This window comes from Sus scrofa, chromosome 18 (genome assembly GCF_054392235.1).
Source record: "Sus scrofa isolate SSC_HxYL_T2T_F1_AM1 chromosome 18, Sscrofa_HxYL_maternal_Yorkshire_Landrace_v2.0, whole genome shotgun sequence".
Lineage (NCBI taxonomy): Eukaryota > Metazoa > Chordata > Mammalia > Artiodactyla > Suidae > Sus > Sus scrofa.
In genome coordinates this window covers 53,962,825-53,989,697 of record NC_139400.1, presented here as the reverse complement: position 1 = coordinate 53,989,697, position 26,873 = coordinate 53,962,825, and the positions used below count along the sequence as shown (strand labels likewise).

The following is a 26,873-nucleotide window of genomic DNA, read 5'->3' as shown; positions in this document are numbered from 1 at the left end:
ACTTCTGTATGCTTCGGGTGCAGTCATTAAGAAAAAAGAAGAACATAAAAATTACAGAGCTAGAAGAGGGAGTTTCAGACGAAAAATTACAGTCTAATTCCAATTTCCTGTATTAACGTAAGGAAGTATTGATGCAAATAACCGAAATATGAAGATAATAGAAATTTGCCGATCGCCCCACACTCAGTTCAGACTCCAACTTTACTCCCTGGTGTGTCACCGCCAAACTAGAGTGAAAATCACCCAAGAAAGAAAGAATCTGTCTTCAAATGCCAGGTGATTTGATTACAATCTCCTACTTGTTTTCAGTAACACATTTATTTGTCAGGAGGATTCAGTCAATCAAAAATCTATTCCAATACAGTAGCTAGGTGGTAGCTAATATCTTTTGACTCCAGTGTAGATAAACCACAGATCTGCATAAAAGCTATTAGAAGTTCATAATTATCTAAAACATTTAACTCGTCAAATTAATCAGAATTAAACTAAGAAAGTTGTGGCCAAAGGGGGAAATGCAGCTTAGAATAGTAGAATTATGGGCCTGGAAGTCTTTTTAGCAATAAAACGAAGGAAGGCTATGCTATAAAAGACTTCAACACTGTGTCCCGAGAATCCTCTTTCTGGGAACAATCCTCTTTCTGGGAACACAAAGGATCCGGCTGCTTTGCATTCATTCTTTTATAAAACAGGGGCAATCCTCCTTCATCATGCAGTCACCTCTGCTGGTAGGCTCTGACAAGACAGGTTTGATGATTTTTACCACTTACATTATTTCAGACAAAACAGACCATCATTTCTAGCTTTTAGTCTTAAACTTTCTTTTTTAAAGGAAAAGGAAAAGGCACAAGCATCAGTGGAAAGCACACGTTATTACTGCTGGGCTGCTGATGAGCTTGTTTACTCAATAGTTTGAATAGTCTGATTCCATTTTCTTCAGGAAACTGAAAGAAACAGTAATCTTTCCAGATCAAACTTCCACCAAGCAGTTTTAGTGCAACATTTATCATACCTAGCAAAACCACCAGAGGACAACTCCATCTGCTACAACAAAACAGAGAAAGATAAAGGTCTCCCAACGCTTAATAGCACTTTCCCAAAAAAAGGGCCATAAACCTAACACCACTGAAAGAGAAATGCAATCTGCACTCTGCAGACCTAGACAGGAATTGCTTCAATACTATCTTTTCCCCTCTTCCTCGCCATAAAAACTACCCGCCCCTAGTTGTGATGTGCAGATCTATATCCCAAGGCTCTTAGGAGATTAGGAACCCTCAAGTTCCAACAAAGACAGGAAACAAGGACTTCTTTCCCACACAAGCTTTATCGCCATTTCATTTCAATAATTACGTAGAGTGAACAAGGAAAAGCCAAGCAAAAGGTATGCCCACTTAGAAGCATAACTGAGGCAAAGTGGACGCAACTCAAACTGGACCTACGATAACATAATCACCCCTGTCGAACAAAGGTTAGATGCAGAACATCCTAAGAGAACATTCTACAGACCAACACTGAGAGGGAAACAGGAAGGAGCCCTTCGGAACGCAAACACCGTATGAAAGATGGGTGTCCAATGGTCAAAATAACAGTCAAAGCTGTGGTTTGGGTCCAGAGGAAAAAAGCTAATTAAATGCCTTCCTTGGGTTCAATTTAAAGTACAGTTAGAAGGAACTTTATTCAAAAACACTCCAAAAAAAAAAAAAAAAAAAAGATGCAATTAGATAAATTTTTCACCCTAAAATTTATGTTGAATTCTTTACATTTACCCTTTTTACTAGCTTTTAAAATTATGATTAAAATTAATAAGCAGGAGAAAGGATTTATTAAATGCAAATAAAATTAAATAGCAGTTCATCAAAAGATCAGATTATTTTTTAGGGAAAAGTTTTTCCTCAAAAAAGTTTACATAAAATATTATAGATAGAGGCTTTTTCCTTTCTTTGCAATTGTGTACACTGTGGTATATAAAAAAATTCAAGAATTTAAAATTCAGACATAAGAAAAACAAACATATATGCCTTCGTTTTTACTGCCAATGGAAAAAAATTCAGAGTTTAAGTTACTGTAAAATTTTGTGAGTTCCCGCCGTGGCGCAGCAGAAACAAATCTGACTAGGAACCATGAGGTTGCCGGTTCGATCCCTGGCCTTGCTCAGTGGGTTAGGGGTCTGGTGTTGCCGCGACCTGTGGTGTAGGTCGCAGACATGGCTCGGATCCTGAGTTGCTGTGGCTGTGGTGTAGGCTGGCAGCTACAGCTCTGATTAGACCCCCTAGCCTAGGAACCGCCATATGCCACAGGTGCAGCCCTAAAAAAAGACAAAAAAAAATTTTTTTTGTTGTTGTGTCGGGGTAGGGAAGAAGAACCAGATGAAGATGCATGTTCACATCTATGATTCTCAATGAAAAATAAGTGGGAAACAGTAAAATGTTAGGGCGTGAAACCACAAACAGCTCATTTTCCCAGTACCTTTTCCCAAAACTCATTCCCTGGCTGTGACCCACATATCCACACGACTATCCTACAAATTAAAATAAAACTTAACAGCTCCTTATCTTGGAATTTATCTGCAGTTTACTCTGGTGTTCAACTGTACGGCAAAAATACTTAATAAGGCGTGCTCAGAGCAGACAATCAGAAGTCTCATTATAAAGCTATTTTTCTGCTATTGTTAACTTTCCATCTACATTTAGTTGATAACACATACAAATTCCCTAGTTCTCTCCCTTCAACAGCAAGAGAGAATAGGTATTGTTCTTTTGGGTTCCTCATTATTCTTCACCTCATTCCTACCATTTTCCCATACCACCTCCCCGTCATGTGTTCACACCAGCATCCTTCCTCAAATACCAGAGTTCACCCCTTCCAAGTCACAACCACCATCTTCAAAAAATATATCTCCACCTAAAATTGATGCATAAAGATCCAGAATTACTCTTTTTTTTTTTTTTTTTTTGGATGCAGAATCTCATTATCATAGGCCACTCTGGTTAGAAAAGATAACATAACTGAAGTCAAACAAAGCTAAACTTGACCTTGCCATAATCAGATGACCCACTGAAGGTCCCTTCCAATACAACCAACAACAGGAAAAGAGAGCAAAACCCACACAAAAATAACATTTGGCTAACTTCCAGTTTTCATCACTATCCAATTAGACAATTTTCTGACCAGCAACAATCATTACTCCCCTAAAACTTCACCCGGGTAAAGATCAGGGTCAAAATATCCTTTAAAAAAATTTTTTTCCCCAGAAACTTCTTGCCAGTATTCTCTACCCTGCCTTTTCTATCCTTGCTTTTCACAGGAACAATGTGGTATGCAGCAAGCTGGGAACCTTTAGGAAAGAACAAACTGAAAAGAAAGCTTCACATATGACTTCCAAGCAACCTGGGAACTGGTACAAGGCTCTTTAGTATTCTGAGCTATAGTAACAGAAAAGTCAGTTTGTTTTTTCCCTGTTGAACACATCAATATAAGGGGAAAGAAAAAGAAGGGCCTACTCATCACTCTTCTTTCCAAACTGCTGCCAATCACGTCTGGAGCTAGAAATCTATGAGGATGAAACCAGACATATCACACTTGAAATTCTCACCCTTAGCATATGCAAAAAAAAGAGGTTAGGTGAGGTTGTTAGTTTTCCAAATATATAGTAGCATTTTGCACTTCGTCATACTTCATCTTTATAAACTTAGAGAAAAACTGGGAAAATGAAATGTCATAAACACTGGATTTTCTTACGGCTTTCAATGAAACCTATGTTTTATACTTGAAGCTATGAGGAGTCGGATGGGTTTGTTCATCTGTCTTTTGTTTTGTTTTGTTTTAAACATAATCTGAATTAGACATAGAAAGTATCTTTCGCAGAGTTACCTTTAGGTTAAAACTAAAAGACAAAGACACACACTCACACACCCCACATTACTCGTAAAGGCCTTCTGTAAAAGCTGTTGGGACAGATTTCTTTTAATAACATGACTGAAGAAGTGGGCATATTGAGAGAGGTTAAAGACATGACAGGATAAAAACCATCAATTCCCAGTAATATTCTGTTTCAGGAAAACACATAATGATAGTTATAATGTCAAATCAGACTAAATACTAAATATTATTATTATTGAGCAATAAACTTTGATACACTGTCAGTCAAAGTCAATGTTGCAGGCCAATTTCTGGTATTTAAAAAGTTGTAAAAGCACATTTAACTAAGTAATTTATTTTTGGAAATAAAAAATTTTAAAACACAAGTTAAAAGAGTAAACATATGTGAAACTGTCCTATGTACTCACATTCTATGTCCTAAGAACCCTTTGGCTGTTTTTAATCTTCCAAGGAAGTTATTTTAGAAGGTTTAAAACTTCTGATTTTCACTTCTGGTTCCATATTTTCTTGTCCTTTTCATTCTTGTAGTTGATCAGGTTCTAGCTTATGTGATGAAAAGCAAAATTGCTTTAAATTACCTAAGTGGACTTTTTTAGTTGGTAATTCCTCCCATATTTTGATGGGGACGGTGGTAGTGAGTGAATGGTGACATCAGTGCAGCATGAAAAATATTTCCATTGATTTTGTTTTTAAATAAAGCAAATCAAAGTCTTTTCGTTATTCTAGCAACCAAAAGAAATTCCAAACTTGAGGTTATTGCTCCTTTAATAATACATTAAAATCCTCTACCTAAAACATCTTTTTTCTGCTACATCAGGCTAATTCTTATTAACTCCTTGTCATCATATTGTCCCTTCCTAAATGAGCCTCAACTTCCACATTAAAAAAATGAGGATAATCTGCATTTCATGAAGTTGCTATAAGGATTAAATGGTTTCAAATACATATACCACCTAGCAGGATAGCTTGACACACCGAAGGTACTTAATATTAGTTGCCGCCTTCTAAAAAATCCTGTATTATGAATTTTAAGGTTATTAAAGATACTCTGAATCCACTTATCAATAAGGCTGTGTGCATTTGTATGCTTTCCAGCCCATTAGGATGTCAGGTTTTTTTCTGGGGTGGGGTGGGGGGGCCAGGGGAAGCAGCAGACAAAAACTGAAACGGAGAAACAACACAGACGTTGCTGTCCTTACTTTCATTCTCTTATATATACTTTTTAAATAAACTTGACTTTTTATTCCTCTTGTCTAGTTTTTCAATAAATAAAAATTTTCTTCGTCTTTTTGCTAAAGAAGCTATGTCTCAAGCTAAGCAGACGCCTAGGCCACAAGTACACCTGAAAGTGGGTACGGAGCATCTTGGTTGCTGAACATCTTACAGTGCGAGGACCTCATTCGGTCCCTTTAAAAAAAAAAAAAAAAAAAAGACTCTGAAGACTACTGGCGACTGAGCATTCTCTCACAGAGAAATAATTATGAATTATTTCACACCACGTGAAGGTTTCACTGGATTAATTTTATATGCAAACATACTTTCTCCCTTACTCTCTCTCAATCCTGTTTTTTTATGCCACGGATGGCCAAACTCTTTGCATACCGGTTCACTTCTCAACACCCCCTCCCTACCCCAAAACTCATCCCCTCAAGAAGCCACACTGTTTGTGGGGGGTTGAAAACAATACACTTCCACTGGTTAATTTACATCAGATACGCAGGCCCAGGGAGCAGGGTACGGCCTTTTCCCCCTCCTGCTTCCCTCCCTTTTTTAATTTAAATTACTCTTTTTAATTTAAAAACTTCCGGATGTTTTACTACCTTGGGAGCTTTACTTTTTCTCTGGATAGACTAAAAGGTAAGCTTTAACAGTCTTTGTCAGGCTAATGTCTTTTTTACACACATGTCCAACAACCAGAATCCCACAGTTGTTAAAACTGCGAAGATAATCTTGCATTTTACCACACTAACTCACGTTGGCACCATTTCATTGTTTCTGGTAACACAAATATACAAAAAATGAAAACACTACTTTGCAAACACTTAAACTGGCTGTTCTCTAAGCATCTTTATCAGCAGCTGCGCGTGTGCTCCTGGAGGATATAAAAGGACTTGATGCTGGCTTTTGCTATTTTTCATTCTTTATTGTAGAAAACTATACAGTATTATACATGTAGATATTGTTAATTGTTTCCTTGACCAATATTTATAGGAAAGTACAAAATTATTTAATTTTAAAAACCTAATACTAAAAATACCCTTAAGTCTAAAGCCAGCTTTTCTTTGAAAACCCCATTAACTGTCTCCTGGTCAGCAAAGTTACAGTTAAAAAAAATTTTTTTTCAGATACCGGGAAAAACAATTAAGTATGTTAAACTTTAATAAAATTCACAACAAACACCATCTCAGAGACAGAAATCCTAACTTCCAACCAACAAATTTCACTGAATTAAATATTTCATCTAATATCAAATAAATTACACATGTTCCATCAACAGTTTAAAAATAAGAATATGCAAAGGCTCCCCAACATATGCAAATGATACATTCCATTCATTTAAATTTTAAATTACTTTCACCAATGAGTCTCCAAAAGTGTAAGTACATGGTTTTAACTTTTAATATTTACTTTCTGTACCACTTTCTCTTCCCTTCTCATCCTAGCTCCCCCTACCCCCCCCAGCACATACATAAAACAGATCTTTTAGGCCAGTGGTATTTGAGTACATCGCCCCTCCTCCTCCACTCAGACAGTCTTGCCTTTTATATCTATGTGTGGGTTCCCATGGCAACACTCACTTGCACCAATACTATTTCCAACTGAAATGAGAGAAGCCAAAATCTTAATGCTTCATTACTAAATTACACACACCCTAACGAGTAAGGATTTTTTTTCCTATTATTTTTTTAATGAAAAAGTAGATTTCTAGAATTTCAACAAAAAGTCATTTAATATTTTACCAATAACTAGAAAAACACTCACTGTAGGCAATTATAAATATATATATGCATATTACATGAGACTGCATGTGCTTATTTTTATTATATAAAACTGATATGCTGAGCCAGGAGGCTGACTCAATTATAATTATAAATAGAAAGTATAATTTGTACTAATCCAGCCTACTGTATCAAATTCTTTTTTTTCCCCCTTAATGTGGGCTACACAGTTCACAAAAGCCCTGGTGAGAAATTCTAACAAAACAAGCCAAGAAGCAGTTCATGGACAGCAGGAGGCAATTCCAGAACACAGGCACAATCTATAAAGAAAAACCACTACAGCTTTTTGATGTTAAATAAGTAGAAATATCAGCACACAACAAAGCTAAGCAGCAGACTGTTGGATCAAGTTTAAAAGTAAAATATTCAGTGTCAAATGTCACAAGCACCTTTGTCTAGACTACTTTCAAATGCGAAATTTTCCTAAATTTTTAAAACGAAGTTTTCCTCGCAATTAAGAGGTTACATGTATTTAACTTTAGTGCAACACACATTATCATCAAGTTATTCAAAATATAGGGAAGGAGAGGGTGTGTGTGTGCGTGTGTGTGCGCGTGCATGCGTGCAGGGACATCGAGGTGGGAGGTCAAACATTTACTTTGAAAATATACACATTTCTTAATCAGGTCATACACACTAAGAAGCCTCAGAAAAAGAGATGAGAGTTTAGAATGAGGAACATTTCATAAAGCTTTTTGATAAGTAATCAAAGCTAAGCATTAAACATCTCTCTACAGGGCATGCCCTTTTTAAAAGGATGAAAATCAATAGAATGTACACTGACAACATATCACAGCACCTGAATAGTTGCATTAAATAATTTTTTCTGTACAGTTTATTAACTTATGAGTTCATAAAAATAGAACATTAATACATATTTTAATGAAAACATCTTTTAAATAAAATTATAATGAGCCTTTTTTTTTTTCTGCTTATATTATCAGTTTCTTAAAATGAGTTGATTCAAAGACATAAAGACTCCCTCAAATCCAGTACAGGAAACTGCAAGAATTTGCTTTCCCAAAAACAGCTTTAAGTCATGAACATGAACTGCCTAATGAACCTTACAGTCAGGCTTGTGAAAAGGACTTGCGCTTTTCAGAGGTCTTTCCCTCTTTTTAAAAATTCCCAGAGTTTCCGTTGTGGCGCAGTGGAAATGAATCTGAGTAGCATCCTTGAGGATGCAGGTTCAATCCCTGGCCTCGCTCAGTGGGTTAAGGATCTGGTATTGCCATGAGCTGTAGTATAGCTCTGATTCAACCCCTAGCCTGGGAATCTTCACATGCCTCGTGTGAGGCCCTAAAAAGGCCAAAATAAATAAATAAATAAAAATCCCCATACGTGAAACCTGCTGACCCTTTTTTTAAAATAAAGACTGGGCAGGGGTGGTGGAAGGCAGGCAGTGATATGTGGCATTCACGGATTTCTGCAGCATTTGAAGGGTTTTTATTAGAGTGTTTGACAAGTAAAACAAAACAAAAAAACAACCACCTGTTAAATGTTCATTTTACTTAAAAAAAAAAGGCAAATCTTTTGCAACTGTTTCAACATTTTAATTTACTTTCATTTCAATATTAGCCACCTAAGAGCAAGCATTCGCAGAGTTCAGAAATCTTTTCAGTTCTTTGGAGAGGAACATTTAATTAACCTTGATAGGAGATGTTCTTTTAAAGCCAACATCAAAAGCAAAATCTAGAAAAAGTATTATGACCTCTCTCGGACAAAAAAGAATGTATTTTAAAATGCTCCCTTTATCACAAGCAGGTTTGGATGCAATGCCACCTGGTGGCACAGAAAAACTCTTAAGGCTCAGGATTTTTAGAAACTGAGCTGTTCAATGACTCACCACCCCTTTTGACCATCCTGCCGGCCTCCTAAACAAGTTATTCATCATGTAGTTTAACAACAACAGATAATTTTTATCTTAAAACTTAAAAACTTGTAAGCAATTAACTGCATGTGACAATTTCCTCAGTGTTTAAATACCATAAAGGAAGCAAAAAATTTTTTTCAGAAACCTATATTGTACCAAAGCTTTAATTTTTAAAAGATGAAATACTCAAGAATTGGGAGTGTAGGGATGGAATAACCGAACTGCTTTGTAAAATTACACTGTATAATTAATTCCATGGTAAGAATGTTTTTATGGTGTGTTTTGGTGACCTTTTATTACCATCAAGTTCACAATGCTGGTGGGCTGCCTTTTAATCCCTCCGCAGACAAAGGCCCTAAATAAACACAGATCCCTTCCTGGGAAAAAGTCCACTCTGGTTAAATGGTAAGGAAATGAGTAAATCATTAGTAATCTTTAAAGCCAAAGCTATAAACTCAAGTTACCTTAAGTTGAAATGAAAGTGTCCTGCAAGAGTTTCAAAGTTCTGTCACAGATAGAAATCTCCAGCTCTTGACTCCAGACTAGGCGCCAGCTGATAAACAAACAATTTAAGTCAAGAGCTGGAGAATTCCCAGCTTTTTCATTTAATGGCTTTGGCCCAGAGTATTTATTGCCTCCAGTTTTATTCTCACTTAGCTCTAAGAGGAAATTTAAACTCATCATTATCTTAAAGCCCCATATGCGGAGCAGTCAGCTCACCTGATGGAGCTCCTCTTACTCTGTACCAGTTTGAGTCTCTACTAGAAGTGATCTAATAATGTAAACTAATTAACTAGAGTTTTAGGTGGACGTTTTAACAGGTGAAATAAATTTTGTTCAATATAGTTTATATTCCCACTTGGGATAGTAACAATTCCAAAAAATGTATAATTTTGCAGTTTTAATCCAAACTCCCGGTTAAAATGGAGGACAGGGTAACTGTTCTTATCCCCCTACACGCACCCACCCTGCTTTCCTCCACCCTCACTCACCCTTGTCCACTAGCCCTTGAGTATTATGTACGGCAACTCGCCTGCATCAAATGTAGACTATGCCTGGTAACTTTAAAATACCCAGTGTTGCACGGTCTACTTCCTAACAGAGGGCGTGCAAGATTTAAGGCGTAAATGCCCAAGCATGAAAAGCTGTTGATTTTATATGAGTACTAATAAGAATATAAAAGTACAGCCCAATTAAAGCCCATAAGATACCATCAAGTATTTCTAAATGCTGTGTTTAAAAGTCTGCTGCTAAAGACTAGAGACCACAAAGTCTGCACAATACTGTTGCTCCTATTCCTTTCTCAAAATTATCGCTTACTTTCAGAGAAAAACATCTCTGCTCAGGATTTTATGTCAAAATAATTCTTTCACCTATGACTGATCTGCAGATATTTGACAATCACAATAAATCAACTATCCTTCTTCCTCTAGCTGCTTATCTAATGAAAAAATGCTGCAAGAAGATTTTTATAGCCTAAGATAAAGGGTTAATGCAGTATTAATGCAAAGAAAAATTCTCTCTCTCCCACTTCTTAATTTTCAGAAAGTTTTATAAACCTATCTTGGCTGGAAAAGCCAATTAACTATTTCAGTGTCTGCCAAGACTATTTTTCTACTCTTTAATATATGTACTTAGTACATTAAAAATGCTGGTCACTTGAGAACAAGTATTACCCTTACACATAATTAGTGGAAATGAAATATAAATTAATGATAAAATTATTTGTATGCCTGGCCTCATATTATGTTTCACTCTAAAAAAAAATTAAAAAAAAAAAAAAAAACTCGCTAAGAACAATGCTGTCTGAGAGACTGCAATGGATAAACCTAATGACCACAACTAATAGTCAATAATAGCTCAATAAAAAAAGAAGTCACGTACAAATCTTAAAATTCTTAATACTCTTCTAAAAGAGTCCATATCTCTCACAATGCTGGACGTAATCTGAGCTAAATACAAAACAACAACAAAACCCCTCTACCTTCAGGCAGAGGTAAATTACTCAAGGCAGAAGAAAGATGCTAAGTCAATTATCATACTTTCATGGCCATGTTGAGAAGATGGCTACTATGAAATGTGCATGTAAATTTAAATTTTTCACAACTGAAATAGCTAGAGTCACGCAAAATAAAATAGGATTATATGGCAACCATATACAGAGAAGGACTTAATATACTTTTCATCTGCTAACATTATCCAAACTTTAAGAAAATCAAATACCTAGAAAACTGCAAATACTGTTGATAACGGTTTGTGATGACAAGGCCACTATCAAATTCTTAAGTCCATTGCCTCCTCCCACTTTACCCATAAGAGCTACGCTGGGATCACAAGCAAAACAAAACGAAGATATGGAATACACAAGGTATTCCATGGTATACATAAGATGTACCACAACTAATTTCCCACTACTTAGGAATCAATGGATGTTAATGAAAAATAAATGATATATAATTAATAGCTTCAGATTTATTTACTAAATCTACTTCACCTTTATATAAACACGGCTAGGCAGTCCTGAACTAAGTGACCAGACCCATTGTGTCTGGTCTGCCTTACATCCTGAATGGCAATTAAAGGACATTAAAAATACCCTGGGATTACTTCAGGCAGGACCCCTGCCTTATCCACGCACTTTTCAACATAAGCCGTGAGGAGAACATGCTGTCCCCCCACCACAGGGCAGAATCGGGCAAGAGCAACTCTGGTTATTTGACTGGAAATTGCAGTGCAGTTAAAAATCTGGCCTGCAGATTTGGAGATGAGGGAACTGCACACTACAAGAGAGTAAATTCTTAGAAATAAACTAGGCTCTTGTTAGCAACAATAACTATTACTACCAATAACTGACAGCAATAATACAAACACTGAGTGAAGCGCTCACCCTGCCTTCTATAACCCATTCTACTATTTTCTTAGGAAACGAACTGTTAAAAAAGCTGCCTCAACTGTGTTATCTTGGGCAGTGAGTCAACCATCTTCTCTAAACATGGTAAGGACTCATTAACACCTTACAGAGGGACTCCTGTCCAGGACCACTGTTGTAAGGGAGTCTCAGGCAGGCTGAAGAATGTAAAAAGAGGTTTTTATGGGCACCTCTTCTTTGGGACTAATTTCAAAGAAATCCTTGGAATTTATTTACCAAACATTTCTGAACCACTTTGTGAAACTAGAGAAAATCCCAGGCGAAAGGTATTCTCTAGAGACAAAAAGGATACTTAATGGAAACAGGGGATAAGTAAAATTATGGGTAAATGTTAATGGCTAACATAATTATTAACCCACTTCTGGTGTATTGGTACCGATGAACTTTATGTTATTTCTAAGGAAATGGATTTGTCTCTCAAATCCAGTTAAAGAAAAGTTTATTTGAGTCACTAAAGCTTTAAATACCATCAAACCAGACAAGGAGAGGCTTACTTAATTTTATGTTTTTCAAGATAGAATAATCCAAGTCTCTGATACAGAAGTCAATGCCACAAAGTCCTTTTAAATTTTGTAATAAATAACAGAAGTTGATCATTTTAAAAGAACATTATAGCAGTACAATTCTTTAAAGGGAAGAACCCATGAAAATGAATTTATCTTAATCATGTTAAACCAACCTATTTCAAAACATTAAAAAAAATAAAATCTTACTGAGGTAAGACTCAAATGCAATACTACCACATAATCAAACAGCTTGTAAGAGCAGCAGAGACCTAGATTCAAAGCCCGTCCCCCTCCACATATTATAAACCACAACGAATTCAGTTATATGAAATTTGGTAAAAGAATTTGCTTTTGGACAGAAATAGCTATGCTTCAGCCCAAAGCCAAGTAAAATTGCCAAGTTATAAACCTCTCTAAGAAAACGTTTTAATGGAAATGCCAACAGACCCTTAACTAAAATGGTGTTAGGTGCCAAAATATAAATAACTTTTGTTTTTGTGCTCCCTTTTCCATAATTTAGATACAGATCGAGTGGAAAAACAGTAGGTATACATACAGCTCAGTCGGCAGTAAAGGCCAAGACAGCACACCTGATTTTAAAAACAATAATGGAGTCTGTATGAGACTTTCATTGAAGAATTCAGCAAGCAAGCCTAGCAGTCTAAGAGACACTCAATAGGTTTTGTGCTTATTATTCCATATTCTAAGAATCTCTCAAACAAATTACTAAAATTAAACCCAGCCAAGTAGAGTATAAAATCTGGCTTCCTGGTAGGGAGCTGTTACACAAACATACACACAAGTTCAATTATTTAATTTTGACTTTAATCTCTAACTGAAGCAATACAGTTTAGCAAAATCAATGAGGCTTACCAGCACAGAAAGCCTTGGGCTAACTATAAGTGCCACTTCAGAGTCACTTCAACTCAAGGTTTCCATGCAAACCTACAGACATATTAGGCAATCAGTGAGCTTGTTCTTCAATTATTCAAGCACAGTTAAGTGCTATAATTATGCCCTTGGAGCACACTAAACAGTATTTAGTCATTAGTCACAAATAATAGCTTTTAATTTGCTTTATGTCTAGCATTCATTACATAAGAGAGCTTACCAAATTGGAACGGTGGTAGCAGACCCACTTCATATAAAAAACAAAAATGCACACGTCCAAAATGGTGTGACCAAACAAGACAGATAAACAGATTAGGGTATCACACTTATTATTACTATTATTATTTGCCTTTTGTTTTTTTAGGATTGCACCTGCAGCATAGGGAGGTTCCCAGGCTAGGGGTTGCATCAGAGCTGCAGCTGCCGGCCTTCGCCATAGCCATAGCAACTCAGGATCCAAGCTGTGTCTGCAACCTACACCCCAGCTCATGGCAATGCTGGATCCTTAACCCACTGAGCAAGGCCAGGGATCGAACCCGCATCCTCATGGATACTAGCCGGGTTTGTTAACCACTGAGCCATGATGGGAACTCCATGGGTATCATACTTACAAAGCCAGTGTCATGGGCTAACAGATATACACCCCAGTTAGTTTTACTTTGATAATCAAACTGTTAAACAAAATCACAGTATTAGACATATTAGGAGTCGATGTATAGATGATTCGATTTAACTAACTCTGAGTAAAACTACCTGCTAAGTCCTAGTGACACAAAGATAAATGTTCCACACACATACCAAGCTTGTTCACACCCGAGATCCCTTACAGAGAACCTCCCTCCAGGGGGAACACTCTTCCCTGGACCTGTGCATTCAGATCTCTGCTTACAGGTCACTTCCCCAAGAGAAGGCATCCTGTCCACACTATGCAAAAGGGCCCTCCCCTTAGTCTCTGCCCCCTTAACCGTACACTCTGCATTGTCGTAGTACTTATCATTGAAGTTATTCCTGTCCATTCATTGATTCTATCCCTACCAAATCATAAGCTCCATGAGGCAAAAGATGTTGAGGATCTTTAAAGCTCTAACTCTAGTACCTAGAACATGCCTAGTACATAAGAAGCACTCAATAAACGTTTACTGCAAGAAATGAAGAATGAAACACATCCCTTGCCAATCCAGGTGCTGTCAGTGTAATAAAGTATACTAGAGAATATAATCAAAAACCAGTACATAATCTTCTAAGACACTTCATTAAAGAAAAAAATGGCGCAGTGGTTAACGAATCTGACTAGGAACCATGAGGTTGCGGGTTCGATCCCTGCCCTTGCACAGTGGGTTAACGATCTGGCGTTGCCGTGAGCTGTACACGATCGCAGACGCGGCTCAGATCCCGCGTTGCTGTGGCTCTGGTGTAGACCCCTAGCCTCGGGAGCGGCCTAAGAAATGGCAAAAAGACCAAAAAAGAAAAAAGAAAAAAATGAAGATCTTTTTAGGGTTAGGTTCTAGGCTCTCCCTAATACCCAAGAGAACTTCTTTTAATCTATTAACCCAAGTACAACAAAAAAATGAAACTACAGGTGGTAAGAGAATGATATTAATTAACTAATTTCCTTTCTTCCTTGCTTAAAGAATATTGACCAGAGAACTGTCAAATCGAATTCCTAATTCCACTGGTTCTCCTCAGACATAACTGGGAAGTATTTACTAGGTTTCCAGTTGATCTTTAATGTAAATTTGCCATTTCCAGAACTAAAAATCCTTCTCTTGCCCCAGAATCAGCTTTATAAATCAAATTTGGTGTTACACTCTCTCTGTAAATACCCTTAAGTTGAATATAAGATAAAAATCAAATTAAGTATTAATAGCCACCCCAGATAAGACAAAGACAGTGTTTCTCTGCAATGCCTGGCATGCCACTGTGATCAAACTGCTAATGAAGAGTTCCCCTTCTGGTTAAGTACTGGGAATACGGGGATACTGCTGTACTGCATTATTGCGCATTTTGTAACTATTCGCAAATCATTTTATTAGTGTACTTTGCTAAATTCTAACTTTCTAATATAAGAATTTACTTCCTTTCTAAGTTGTTCTGAATATTATTCTACTTCTCTTAGCCTAACCCCACCACTTTGATCATCATCACACCTCCCAATGGCATCTTCTATTACAATAAAACATTCTGAATACGTAAAATACTATCTGACTGATGTTAAAATGCAGAGGCAGTTACCCAGTTTAACTTCAGAGAAAGGTCAGTAATCTGGAGATAAACAGCCTGGAGAATAGCATGGGAGTGAGAAATAACTGCAGGAAGGCTCAAAATATTTAACATTAATCTCGAATTTAAAATACCTAAGAGGGAGTTCCCGTCATGGCGCAGTGGTTAATGAATTCGACTAGGAACCATGAGGTTGCGGGTTCGATCCCTGGCCTTGCTCAGTGGGTTACAGATCCAGCGTTGCGACGTGGCTTGGATCCCGCGTTGCTGTGGCCCTGGCGTAGGCCGGCGGCTACAGCTTCAATTAGACCTCTAGCCTGGGAACCTCCATATGCCACAGGAGCGGCCCTAGAAAAGGCAAAAAGACCAAAAATAATAATAATAATAATAATAAAATAAGGTACATAAGATTGTTAATTCTATCAACCATAATTTAATAAATACCCCGCTGGAGATATACACTGGAGATAAAAAGTTTAGGAGTTCCTGTCGTGGCTCAGTGGAAACGAATCTGACTAGTATCCATGAGGAGGCAGATTCGAGCCCTGGCCCCACTCACTGGGTTAAGGAGCTGGTGTTGCTGTGAGCTGTGATGTAGGCCGCAAATGCGGCTCAATTCCCACGCTGCTGTGGCTGTGGTGTAGGCCAACAGCTACAGCTGTTTCAGCCCCTAAGCCTGGGAACCTCCATATGCCACAGGTGCAGCCCTAAAAAAGCAAAAAAAAAAAAAAAAGTTAGAGATATATCACAATATTGCTTTGTTTTCTTTTTCTGAAGATGTGATTAAACAGCACTAGCCAGGTGAGTTTCAAACAGGAAGAACCAAAAAACCCTCAGTTCTGTGCAAACCCACCCATAGAACAAAAGATTCCTGATAACCAGTTAAACATTCCAGGGTAGAGTCAACACAACAGGACTGATCTAATCTCCCTGCAGTTCTCCAGATTCCCGAATAATGTCTTCTCAACCGTTTCTTCTCAAGTGATTCAGGAACAGAAGTGTTAGGCCTCTTCCAGGTGAGATGGCAGCTCTGAGAGTTATAAAACAAGGCAATTCCTCCCCTCCCCCAAAGGCTGTCTACCTGTGGCTGTGGCATAGGCTGGCAGCTACAGCTCCGATTTGACCCCTAGGCTGGGAACCTCCATATGCCAAGGGTGCAGCCCTAAAAAGAAAAAAAGAAGAAAAGAAAAAAAAAAGAGTACAAGACACACTTGAAAGCTTGGAGTTCTCTAGTGGCTCAGGGGGATTAAGGATCCAGCACTGTCACTGCTGTGGCTCTGGTTGCTGCTATGGCATAGGTACTATCCCTGGCCCAGGAACTTTTGTATGCTGCGTGTGCAGGCAAAAAGAAAAACAAACAACCAGATATACTATTTAACCCCAGCAGTCCACAAGAATACCACAATGACACTGAGTTTTACCAACTTACTTTTCCAGATCTTACATAATATGTCTATCACCATGTCAGTTCACCAGGGTAGTTATTTGGGCAGTATTTAGTCAAACAATCTCTTTTGTAATCAGAAATAGAGAATCAGGGCCTGCTTACAGCAAACCTAACTCTCCTCTAGACTATTTTAATAATAAAACTTCATGTTAGCAACTTGGCTTTGACGTTAAAGTTGGCCTTTACACTAACTGCATCACAATAATTCTCCTTCAGAAAGGGTTTTGTAACACTAAATAAGCACAGGCAGCACACTCATTGATACAATAAGTAACAAACACTTCTATCTAAGTTTAGAAATATCAACTACACTGGCTCCATCGGTTATCTATGGCTACATAACATTCATCCCAAAACTTAGTTGCTTTATTGGCTCACAATTCTGTGGGTGAGCAATTTAGACCGTCCTAGTTGGACAGTTCATTTCCTGGTCAGGCCTGAGGTCAGTCATGCAGATGCAGTGATCTGGGAACTAGACTTGGGCTGGATGGTCAAGATGGCCTCACTCATACGCTGGGTTAGTGCATGTCTCCAGCAGGCTGATCCAGGCTTCTCTGTGTGCAGGGTAAGAGTTCCCAGCAGCAAGAGAGAGCATGACTCAATACACAAAGGATTTCGGAAGTCGATCCTTGTGTGGTGTTTGCTAATATACAGTCAGACGGCTAAGCCCAGAGTCACTGGAAGGAGTAGATACACAGTATGGAATTAGAGATGTGAGCCGTAAAGGGCCATTACTGTAATAGGTCACCGCACCTGCGGTTACCTCTTTTTAGCTGAATGAGAAAGAGTTTACATTTTAAAGGACATCTTCCATTTAGCAATCTTTATTTTCCTCTGAGAATAAACTAGAACTTTATAGAAAATAGTTATTTCCTAATGCAATGGAATATAAAACAAGTCTAACCTTAGTCTTGAGCAAACAGCTGGCTTACTCAGTCTAGCCTTTCTAGGCTTCAACTTGAAACTAAACTTCAACTAATAGTCTGCAACTCTGCCACTGACCAACAACGTGATCTCGAGATAATTACCTAATACCTCTGGATGTTGCATCCATCCTTGGTAAAGTGGGACTATCACCACTTGTCCTGTCTATCTCACATGGTCACTTTTCTAGCTAAAGTTTGCTGTTGTTTTTTGGCCACACCCTCAGCATATGGAAGTTCCTGGGCCAAGGACTGAATATATGCCACAGCTGCAGCGATGTGGGATCTGGGGATCAAACCTACGCCTCCACAGCAACCAAAGCCATTGTAGTCAGCTTTTTAACCCACTGCACCACAGCAGGAACTCAAGTTAAGGTTTTAAATATTTACCGAAGACCAGCTATGTTCCAGGCATTCTGCTGTGAAACCAGAGACTTAAAAGACATACTTCCACAATGTATAAGAATATAATTTTGTATCAAATGTATACAAAGCATGATATATTTATATAAAAGAATACAAGGAGTTCCCATCATGGCGCAGTGGAAACAAATCCGACTAGGAACCATGAGGTTGTGGGTTTGATCCCTGGCCTCACTCAGTGGGTTTAGGATCTGGTGTTGCCGTGAGCTATGGTGTAGGTCTTAGACGTGGCTCAGATCTGGCATTGCTGTGGCTCTGGTGTAAACCATCAGCTACAGCACCAATTAGACCCCTAGCCTGGGAACCTCCATGTGCCGCGGGTACAGCCCTAAAAAGACAAAAGACCAAAAAAAAAAAAAAAAAGGCAGAATACCAAAGAGAAGCTAAAATTAATGATCTACATGTAACAACCAAGTAATGGTAATACATTTTATGCACTGAACGTGGACCTCACCAAGGGAGTAAGTACATGCTGACACCCAATCCATATTGGGCTTACCAAACCACAAATCTTGAGCAGGGCTACCTCTGTCCAGAGAAAGGAGTATCTTTTTCTTTTTACAAAGGTAACTTCTGCTCACCTGAGGGGCTTTAAGAACAAAGGAAGTGCCTCTTGCTAATTCTTACTAAGGCACTGAGTGGGCCAGTGGCTCTAGCAACAGCATGGATGAAACTCAGGAAGGCAGTGTGAGATGAAAAGGTCACAGGATACATTGTTGCTCTACTTCTATGATGTTCCAAATCACAGAAAATACACTACAGGTTAGAGATAAAAACACGAGGGTTAAACTTTAAAGAAAAGCATGCGTCACAAAATTCAGGATACAAGTTCTCTCCAATTAGGGAGAAAAGAAATTAGAAACACAAAAGAACTTCAAAGGTAAGAGCAAGGCTCTATTTCTTACACTGGGAAGGGGGACTCAATGTATACTTACACTTTGTACTTTTATAATTTTATAAGTATTTTGTATATATATTTAATATTTAATAAAAACAATTTAAAAAAAGACTTAACTCTAGCACAAAAAGAATCAATGTCTGTAAATATAATGTAATATGGGATGAACCTAGAGATTTATCATACTAAGTGAATTAAGTCAGAAAGACAAATACCATATGGTATCACTTATATGTAGAATCTAAAATATGACACAAATGAATATATCTACAGAAACAGACTCACAAATATAGAGACACAGAGATCAGACTTGTTCAGGAAGAAGAAGGTCGGAGACAGAGGAATTAGGAGTTTAGGATTAGCAGATGCAAACTATTATATACATGATGGATAAACATCAAGGCCCTACTGGAGTTCTCTTGTGGTGCAGTGGGTAAGGATCCAGCATTGTCACTGCAGCAGCCTGGGTTGCTACTGTGGCGGGGGTTTGATCGCTGGCCCAAGAATTTCCACATGCCATAGGTGTGGCCAAAAAACAAAAAAAACAAGGTCCTCCTGTATAATACAAAGAACTACACTCAATATCCTGTGATAAAGCAGAACAAAAAAGAATATGAATGGAGTTCCCGTCATGATGTAGCGGAAATGAATCCCACTAGGAACCATGAGGTTCCGGGTTCAATCCCTGGCCTCGCTCAGTGGGTTAAGGACCCCGAGTTGCCGTGAGCTGTGGTGTAGGTCACACACACGGCTCAGATCTGCCGTTGCAGTGGCTGTGTCGTAGGTGGCAGCAACAGCTCTGATTGGACCCCTAGCCTGGGAACCTCCATATCCGTGGGTAAGGCCCTAAAAAGGACAAAAGACAAAAAAAAAAAAAAAAAGAATATGAAAAAATACAGAAACGTATAACCGAATTGCTTTGCTGTACAGCAGAAATTAACACACTGTAAATAAACTATACTTCAATAAAATTTAAAAAATAGGTCCATAATGTAATGTGGGCCTTGATAAAGGCATGTACAGTTTGACAGCTTTGATTATTTTTTTAAAGTGATAAGGAACTTAAATAGAATTCTTACTTATATTAAGGATGATGTACAGAAAAGCTGCTATAGACTAGGTCTAATAAATATCAAAATGAAACCTGAGGAAAATCTTCAATCTATTAATACATGGACTGGTAAAATGATATAGTAATGATTCTTTTCATTTCATGCCTAGAACAGTTTCGGAAAACAGAGAAAAGGCTGAAGAAACAAATTACTTCCTCAAAAATCTATACAACTTCAAATTCATTTGGGTTAAAAAAAACTTCTTTTTAGAATGCTTACCATAGAATAGGGAGTATAGTATGTTTCCATTTACATTTTTAGAATACTACTGTATCTGTATGTAATATCTCCATATAAAAATACAAAACTGCAGCTGCATCTTGGGTGTCCTTAGACATGTCCTTAGCCAGGCTTTTCCTAGTCCCTTTTCCTTAATTCCATTTCGTTAAAATATAATGGTTTTTAGACCCACCTATTTAACTTACAGAAAGTTTAACTGAGAAAATGAAGCCATTTTTAATCCATCACATTAAAAACATAAAGACAGTAACTATGAGAAGAGATACAAATTTCTATCACATACTGGTCAATCTTATAATGACCATGCGTCAACCAATAAATGATCATAAACCATCTGTACACAAAGTTCTTAGTCTATAATATAGTTCAGATTCAGGCGTATTCACTACCATAAATAAGCATTTTTGCGCCCTAAAACTACAAACCTGGGTTTTAAAATAGCTTGGTATGAACAAAAATTTATTACAAACAAGACTACATGTATTTCAAAAGCTAAAATAGCATTTAAAAATCAAACTGGTCTAAAACAACACTAAATCAACTATACTTCAATAAAAAAATTAAAATTAAAAAAATCAAATTGGTATTCTTCATTATCAAATAATTTCAGGCTCTATTTCTGACACAAAAGAAGATCAAACAAAAGCAAGACTGTATGTACCATATCAATTTTCAAATTAAATTATAGGACCATTCAAAGAAGAAAGAATTGTTCACTTTATTAAATCTAGTCTATTAAAAAAACCATACCAACACCAAGCCTAAAACTGCTTATTAGTATTTTATGATCAAAGTGTCCATATGACATTGTAAATCTTTACACCTAAAATCCTACTTAACCAATTCAATATAATGATTATAGGCCTAACAATTATTTATACCTCCATCCATACTCAAAAATGGCTTGGCATACAAGATATATTTATAAGACCACTAAGTTATTTATGAAAGAAAAAACAGAAACTGATTTAAATTATTATATATTGTTATTATTTTTTTTTTTTAAAAAGGTTTTCTTTTTTTTTTTTTTTTTGTCTTTCGTCTTTTGTCTTTTTGTTGTTGTTGTTGCTATTTCTTGGGCCGCTCCCGCGGCATATGGAGGTTCCCAGGCTAGGGGTTGAATCGGAGCTGTAGCCACCGGCCTACACCAGAGCCACAGCAACTCGGGATCCGAGCCGCGTCTGCAACCTACACCACAGCTCACGGCAACGCCGGATCGTTAACCCACTGAGCAAGGCCAGGGACCGAACCCGCAACCTCATGGTTCCTAGTCGGATTCGTTAACCACTGCGCCACGACGGGAACTCCATATTGTTATTTTTTAATTCCAATGCCTACATTCAAGTTTAACAGGAATAAAACTGCTACTTCACTGTCTACTGTTATATTGCTATGACTACATATGAATGTATGTATTAATGTATGTAAATACATGTGTGTGCATATATATTTTATATACAGTAATTTTGGAAAATTTGAAAATTATGGAAAATCGTAATACCCACAACCATGCCATTTCAAAATACTCAGACGCCTGCTATTAACATTTGATAATACTAAGGTTTCAGAATTTTATTAGTGGGTCTCCTTGTCCTCTGATTAAGATGATGATATGATTTTTAAATGTGTTGATGTGGTAAAATTTCTTTATAGATCTTCTAACGTTAAGCCATTTGTGCACATATTGAGATAAGACAAACTTGGTTATAGTGTCTGATCTTTCACACAGGGTTGTTTTTAGTTTTCTAGTATATTAAAGCTTTTACTTCGATATTCATGACAGATATAGACCTACAGTTTTTCTAATAAAGTTTCTGTCTAATTATCAGAGTTACAAAGGCCTTGCAGAGAGAGTCGGGAAGAATGTCCTCTTTTTCCACTGTCTGGAAAAGTTCATATAAAATTGAGATGAGCTGCTGCTTAAAATTTTAGTAACATTTATCTGTAAAATCATCCAAACCTACTATTTCCCTCATGAAATTATTTTTTTCTTTTTTGCTGCTTTTTCAATGCTTTAAACAGTTGTAAGATTATTCGGGCTAATTGTTTACTTTTTTTTTTGTTAACACTGATCAATTTTTTTTTCAGGTGAATTATTTCTTGAATCTGTTCTGAAAAGGTAACATTTTCTAGGAATTGATCTATCCCTACCCACAGCAATCTGGACCAAAAATTCACAGCTCTTCAAAGCTGTAACATCCTTTTATCTCAATTTAGAACAAGCATTTATTTTGAGAGTACCAAATAACGTTAAGTCAATTTTGTTTTAATGAGGAAATTGAGCATCTGCAACAGCTCTAAAAATAACTAGATATACCTTGGGTACCACAAAACGGTTACTCTTGACTAACAGAATAGGTGTACACCTATTTTACGATCACTTACCGCCAGAAACAGGGGCATCCATGAAAACTGCTCCCATTTTCTCAACTTCTTTGGCCAACTCTTTTGAAATCATAGGATCAATAGTACTGGAATCTATTAACAATGAGCCTTTCTTCACTTTTCTAAGTAAATAAACATAAATATAGCTTTTAAAAATCTAGAGTGTTACAGTGTTAAAAATAATTTACAATTCTGAATGAGTATTCATGCAACTACCTATAGATTCTCCCAAAACCTGCCAGCTATCAAGGAGGTCTTTGGTTTAGTATTAAAAACATTAGAAGTGGTTCAAAATCTCAGATTCATTTTCAAATCAATTCTAGTTCAAAGTAAACTCAAACTTCTTCCAACAAACCAATATGATCTAATAAACTACATAGTATAAATTCTGGTTTCAGGTGAAATACAAACTCACTGTAATAATATAGGTAAGCTAAGATGTAAACAATTTAAAACACCCATTAACTTTAAAAGGGCTATTTGGTAAGATTTAAATTTTTTGTTTGTAAAGTAGCTGGGGCTCTTTAAAAAGTAATTTACTTGTCTTTAACAAGCCATATTGCAATTTTCACATATCTATTTCATTTCCGCTAGGTAGAATAAACATAAGCAACTAAAATTTAGCCATCTGCTTTAGGATGGCACATTCTTTAATAACTAACTTTTTAAAGACAAAATGAAACATCAAACAGGCAGAAGGGAATATATGGGAATGGACCTAGAAATATCAGTCTTTTTGTTCTTTATGGTAAATTTATACACAGACATTGGTAAAAGGAAGAAACAGTCTTTCCATATATCATATTTTACATCAATATTTAAATGGCATTCTTGAAGTGAAACAGTTTTGTTTGTACTCTAAGTGCAGACTATAAACCTATAGAGTTCCTTACAGTCTATAATCTATGCCTATGCTCACTGGCTTGGAAACTCTGACCTAAATTATGATTTATTAAAAAGGGTATAGCTAACCTTTAATTCAAACTTCCCAAAGTTCCTACTACAACTAAACTAACCCAGAGGGCATTTAATCATAATTACGACTGGAAAATTAGAACTGAATAAACATAAATACTTAAAGAGAAACAGAAAATTATTGCTAAAAACGATAAAAAAAAAAAGAAAAAGAAATTTTTTTCTACAGGAAAAAAAAAAAAAAAAAAAAACCAGCACACAAAGTGCTTTAAATAACAATTTTAGCCAAATTAACTGATCTGGTCCAAAAGCAGTGAGTGGGTATATTCCACAAAAAAGAAACTGCATACTCTATTATAGATCACCTCAGTACATGGAGTTTCACTTTACGTAATCTAAAAAATAAAAAATAAGTTTACCAGTTATCTGTGAAAATATTAATATTAAGCAAATGGAAAATTGTCCCCAAAATTATATCTGCACAGGGCATGGGAAAGGATCCTGGCCCCAAAGGAAATAAAGAACCACCCCTGAGAGGCAAATCATAGTTCAATGTAAAGCCAAACCCTCACAAAGCACTCCCTCGACAAAACTGCCCCCTCAGCTGTTCACCAAATTCCTTAGTAAAGGATATTTTAAAATGTAGGATTTTGTCTCCACAAAGTTTTTAGCAGCTTCTCCTTGAGAGGTAAAGCAGGGCCATAACTGGAACAGACTAGGCAACGAGACAGCCAGGTCACCCGGACCACACACACTGTGGGCCTGAGGGCTCCGTCCAAAATAAGTGTCTTTCAATTTTCCCTGAAATCTAAACATTTATCTTATCAGTTTTCTGCCTAATATTCAAGAGTCTTTTGCTTCTAAGTGTGTTAGTTTTCCAAAGCAATTCAATTTCTAAAAACCTCAAATTTCATGTATTACAGCTTCATGAAATTAAAGCCTTTCTTTTAGCCCTTTATGTGTCTACAAAGCCTACCAGTTTGTTCTGGCTCTTTGCTGAAATTCAACAACAAAAAAAGTGAGGGACAGGAATCAGTAGGACCAGGAAAACTAAATTAGAAATTCAGCCACTGTCATCCCAACATAACCACAAGGGTTTGGCAATATATAGCAATTAACCAAAAGGTTCTCAAAGCCCTGGAAGCTAGGCACTGGGTAGGAAACGCTGACCTAAATTATATATTATTTAAAGAGCTACTGCTAATCTTTATTTTCAACTTCTTAAAGTTCTTACTACAGATGTACTAACCCAGAGGACATACAATAACTTTTTATTACATAATAAATTTTAAATAATGGTGTTCTTTCCAATGCTTGGTTTTATTTTTCATAGAAAGCTTTTCGTGAATTTCTATAAACCATAAGAAAATTATGCTTGTAACATTTGTACAGTCTAAAATGCAAGCTTTAAAAGTTCTCTTAAACATGTTACCAGTGAAAGTGAAAGTTTAATGTAAGAGTTAAAGGAAAGAAACAGAAGCAAAAAAAATTTATTCTCCAAAGTCACATACTTGACCCCAGTCAAAAAATAAACCCTTTACAATGAGAGAGAAAACCACACCATTCACTTTTAAGACATACAAAAACAGTACAAGAAGTCTAACATAATTGTAATTTCTTAATAGTTCTAACAAACGTGAAATTCATAAACTGGCATAACAATAAAATGAGAAATACATACTTTAGAATTCCATTTGCTCCAGAATAAGCTTCTATTGCATTGATACTGGTGGGTAACATTGTAATAATTCTGTCAGCTTTTTCAGCCACATCTGCTGGGGAAGACACTACCTTTAAAAAAAAAATTGCAAAGGCACATTATTTAAATTAAAATGTAAGGAGCCTCTAGAACACAACGCAGGATCCACTTTTTACACATGCCCATAATAGCAGCAGTGAAAAAAAAAAACTAACTCTCATTTTCAAATGACAAAAAAACCCCAAAAACTTACTGCCTAAAATAGAGAGCCCATCCCTTATACACATACAGATGCGGTTTCTGCAGAATCACATCCATTGTTTACTTTAAAAAGTGTGAAGTGAGTAGAGGAGGAAAAGGGCAAAACCCAACAGTCCTGGGAACAGCCACACTTACAGATTCCTGCAACTTGGATTCTTAAACAACATACTTTTTGGTAGATGTTCTAAGAAAAACATTCTAGTACAACAGAGGTGGTGGCCCAACTATAGGATTCACCATTACTCCACGGGCAGAAAATCCCCTAGTAAATTCCCAAGCCCCCACCACCATTATCCTCCAGCCCCTACTTTCAAGGGAATGGAAAAAAAAAAAAAAAAAAGAAGCCTTTTTCAGACAAGAAAAAGTCAGGACAAAGACATGTACATTTACTGCAGTGACTGTAAAACCATGAAGCCAGAGAGTGTGAGCTGCCAGGACTCCTGTGGAAATATGTGCAAGAAAGATATTCCAATAGGCATGAAGGTACGCTCTCAACTGCAACCCTGATTTTTGCTTTAATGATGACCAGAAAGGGAAGCTGCTCTGTTCATCTGCTGCACGGATGTGTACGTGCTGGGTGTCTGCGCCCTCAGGCACACTCCCCAACCCCTGCTCTCTCCCGTGTGTACACAGTGATACACCTGGGCAGTGGGTCAGCAAGCCAAAGAAGCCAGAAGAGACCAGGAAGAGCTCACTTCTCAACTCAAATTCTCCTTTAACGGAAAGAAAATATCAAACATCACCCAATTGTCAAAAAAAAACTCCTTTCCAAAGGCTTTTCTCTTTTTAAAAAAAGATAAAGGACTGTCAGGAGAACAATGGAAGATTTCTTCCTGGGATGATTTACAAATATGTTAGAAACGGACATATTTTCTCCTAGGAAATGTGAAGCAGCAGGTAAGCATCTTAGGAATGCAAATGCCTCTGCTTCCGGTTCACGTGGTAGAAGTAAACGGAACATTTTCTATTTGTCTTTGATGAGCAGTTGATGAAAGTGAAAGAATGAGAAGCCAAACATGGTATGTAATCTAAATATTATGAGTTAGAAGTAATTACATTTCAATTTTCCATAAGAGACTATCAGCTTCTAAATCAAGTTCTAGATGAATGCAGTTTTAACACAAAGTAATGTCATAAAACCCACTTTAAAATTTCAAACAATCAAGTATCCTAACACTTTGTGTATTAACAGCGTTAAATGATAAAACATCTTAGACTCCAAAACCAAAAAAAAAAGTCTCTTTCAATGTTTCATTCTAAAGACAATACAGCATTT

The 26,873-nt window shown here is 36.9% G+C and overlaps 1 protein-coding gene across 7 annotated transcripts in view; it reads right to left on the bottom strand.

The window, feature by feature from the left end:
* Positions 1 to 26,873, bottom strand: part of HIBADH (3-hydroxyisobutyrate dehydrogenase) — a 116,594-nt gene that overhangs the window by 68,286 nt on the left and 21,435 nt on the right. For 3 of the 7 annotated variants that reach the window (XR_014834082.1, XM_021079217.2, XM_085005658.1), the window contains 2 exons: positions 25,319 to 25,428; positions 22,723 to 22,844 (listed from right to left, as the gene is read on the bottom strand). Coding sequence is in view for 4 of the 7 variants with exons in the window: in XM_021079217.2 (XP_020934876.1) it covers positions 22,723 to 22,844; positions 25,319 to 25,428 (232 nt within the window). In the remaining 3 variants the exon portion in view is untranslated. Of the gene's footprint in view, positions 1 to 2,878; positions 4,420 to 5,162; positions 12,774 to 13,056; positions 13,129 to 22,722; positions 24,446 to 25,318; positions 25,429 to 26,873 lie in introns of those variants that run through there. The other 4 variants (XR_014834085.1, XM_085005660.1, XM_085005659.1 and 1 more) reach the window with 4 other exon arrangements.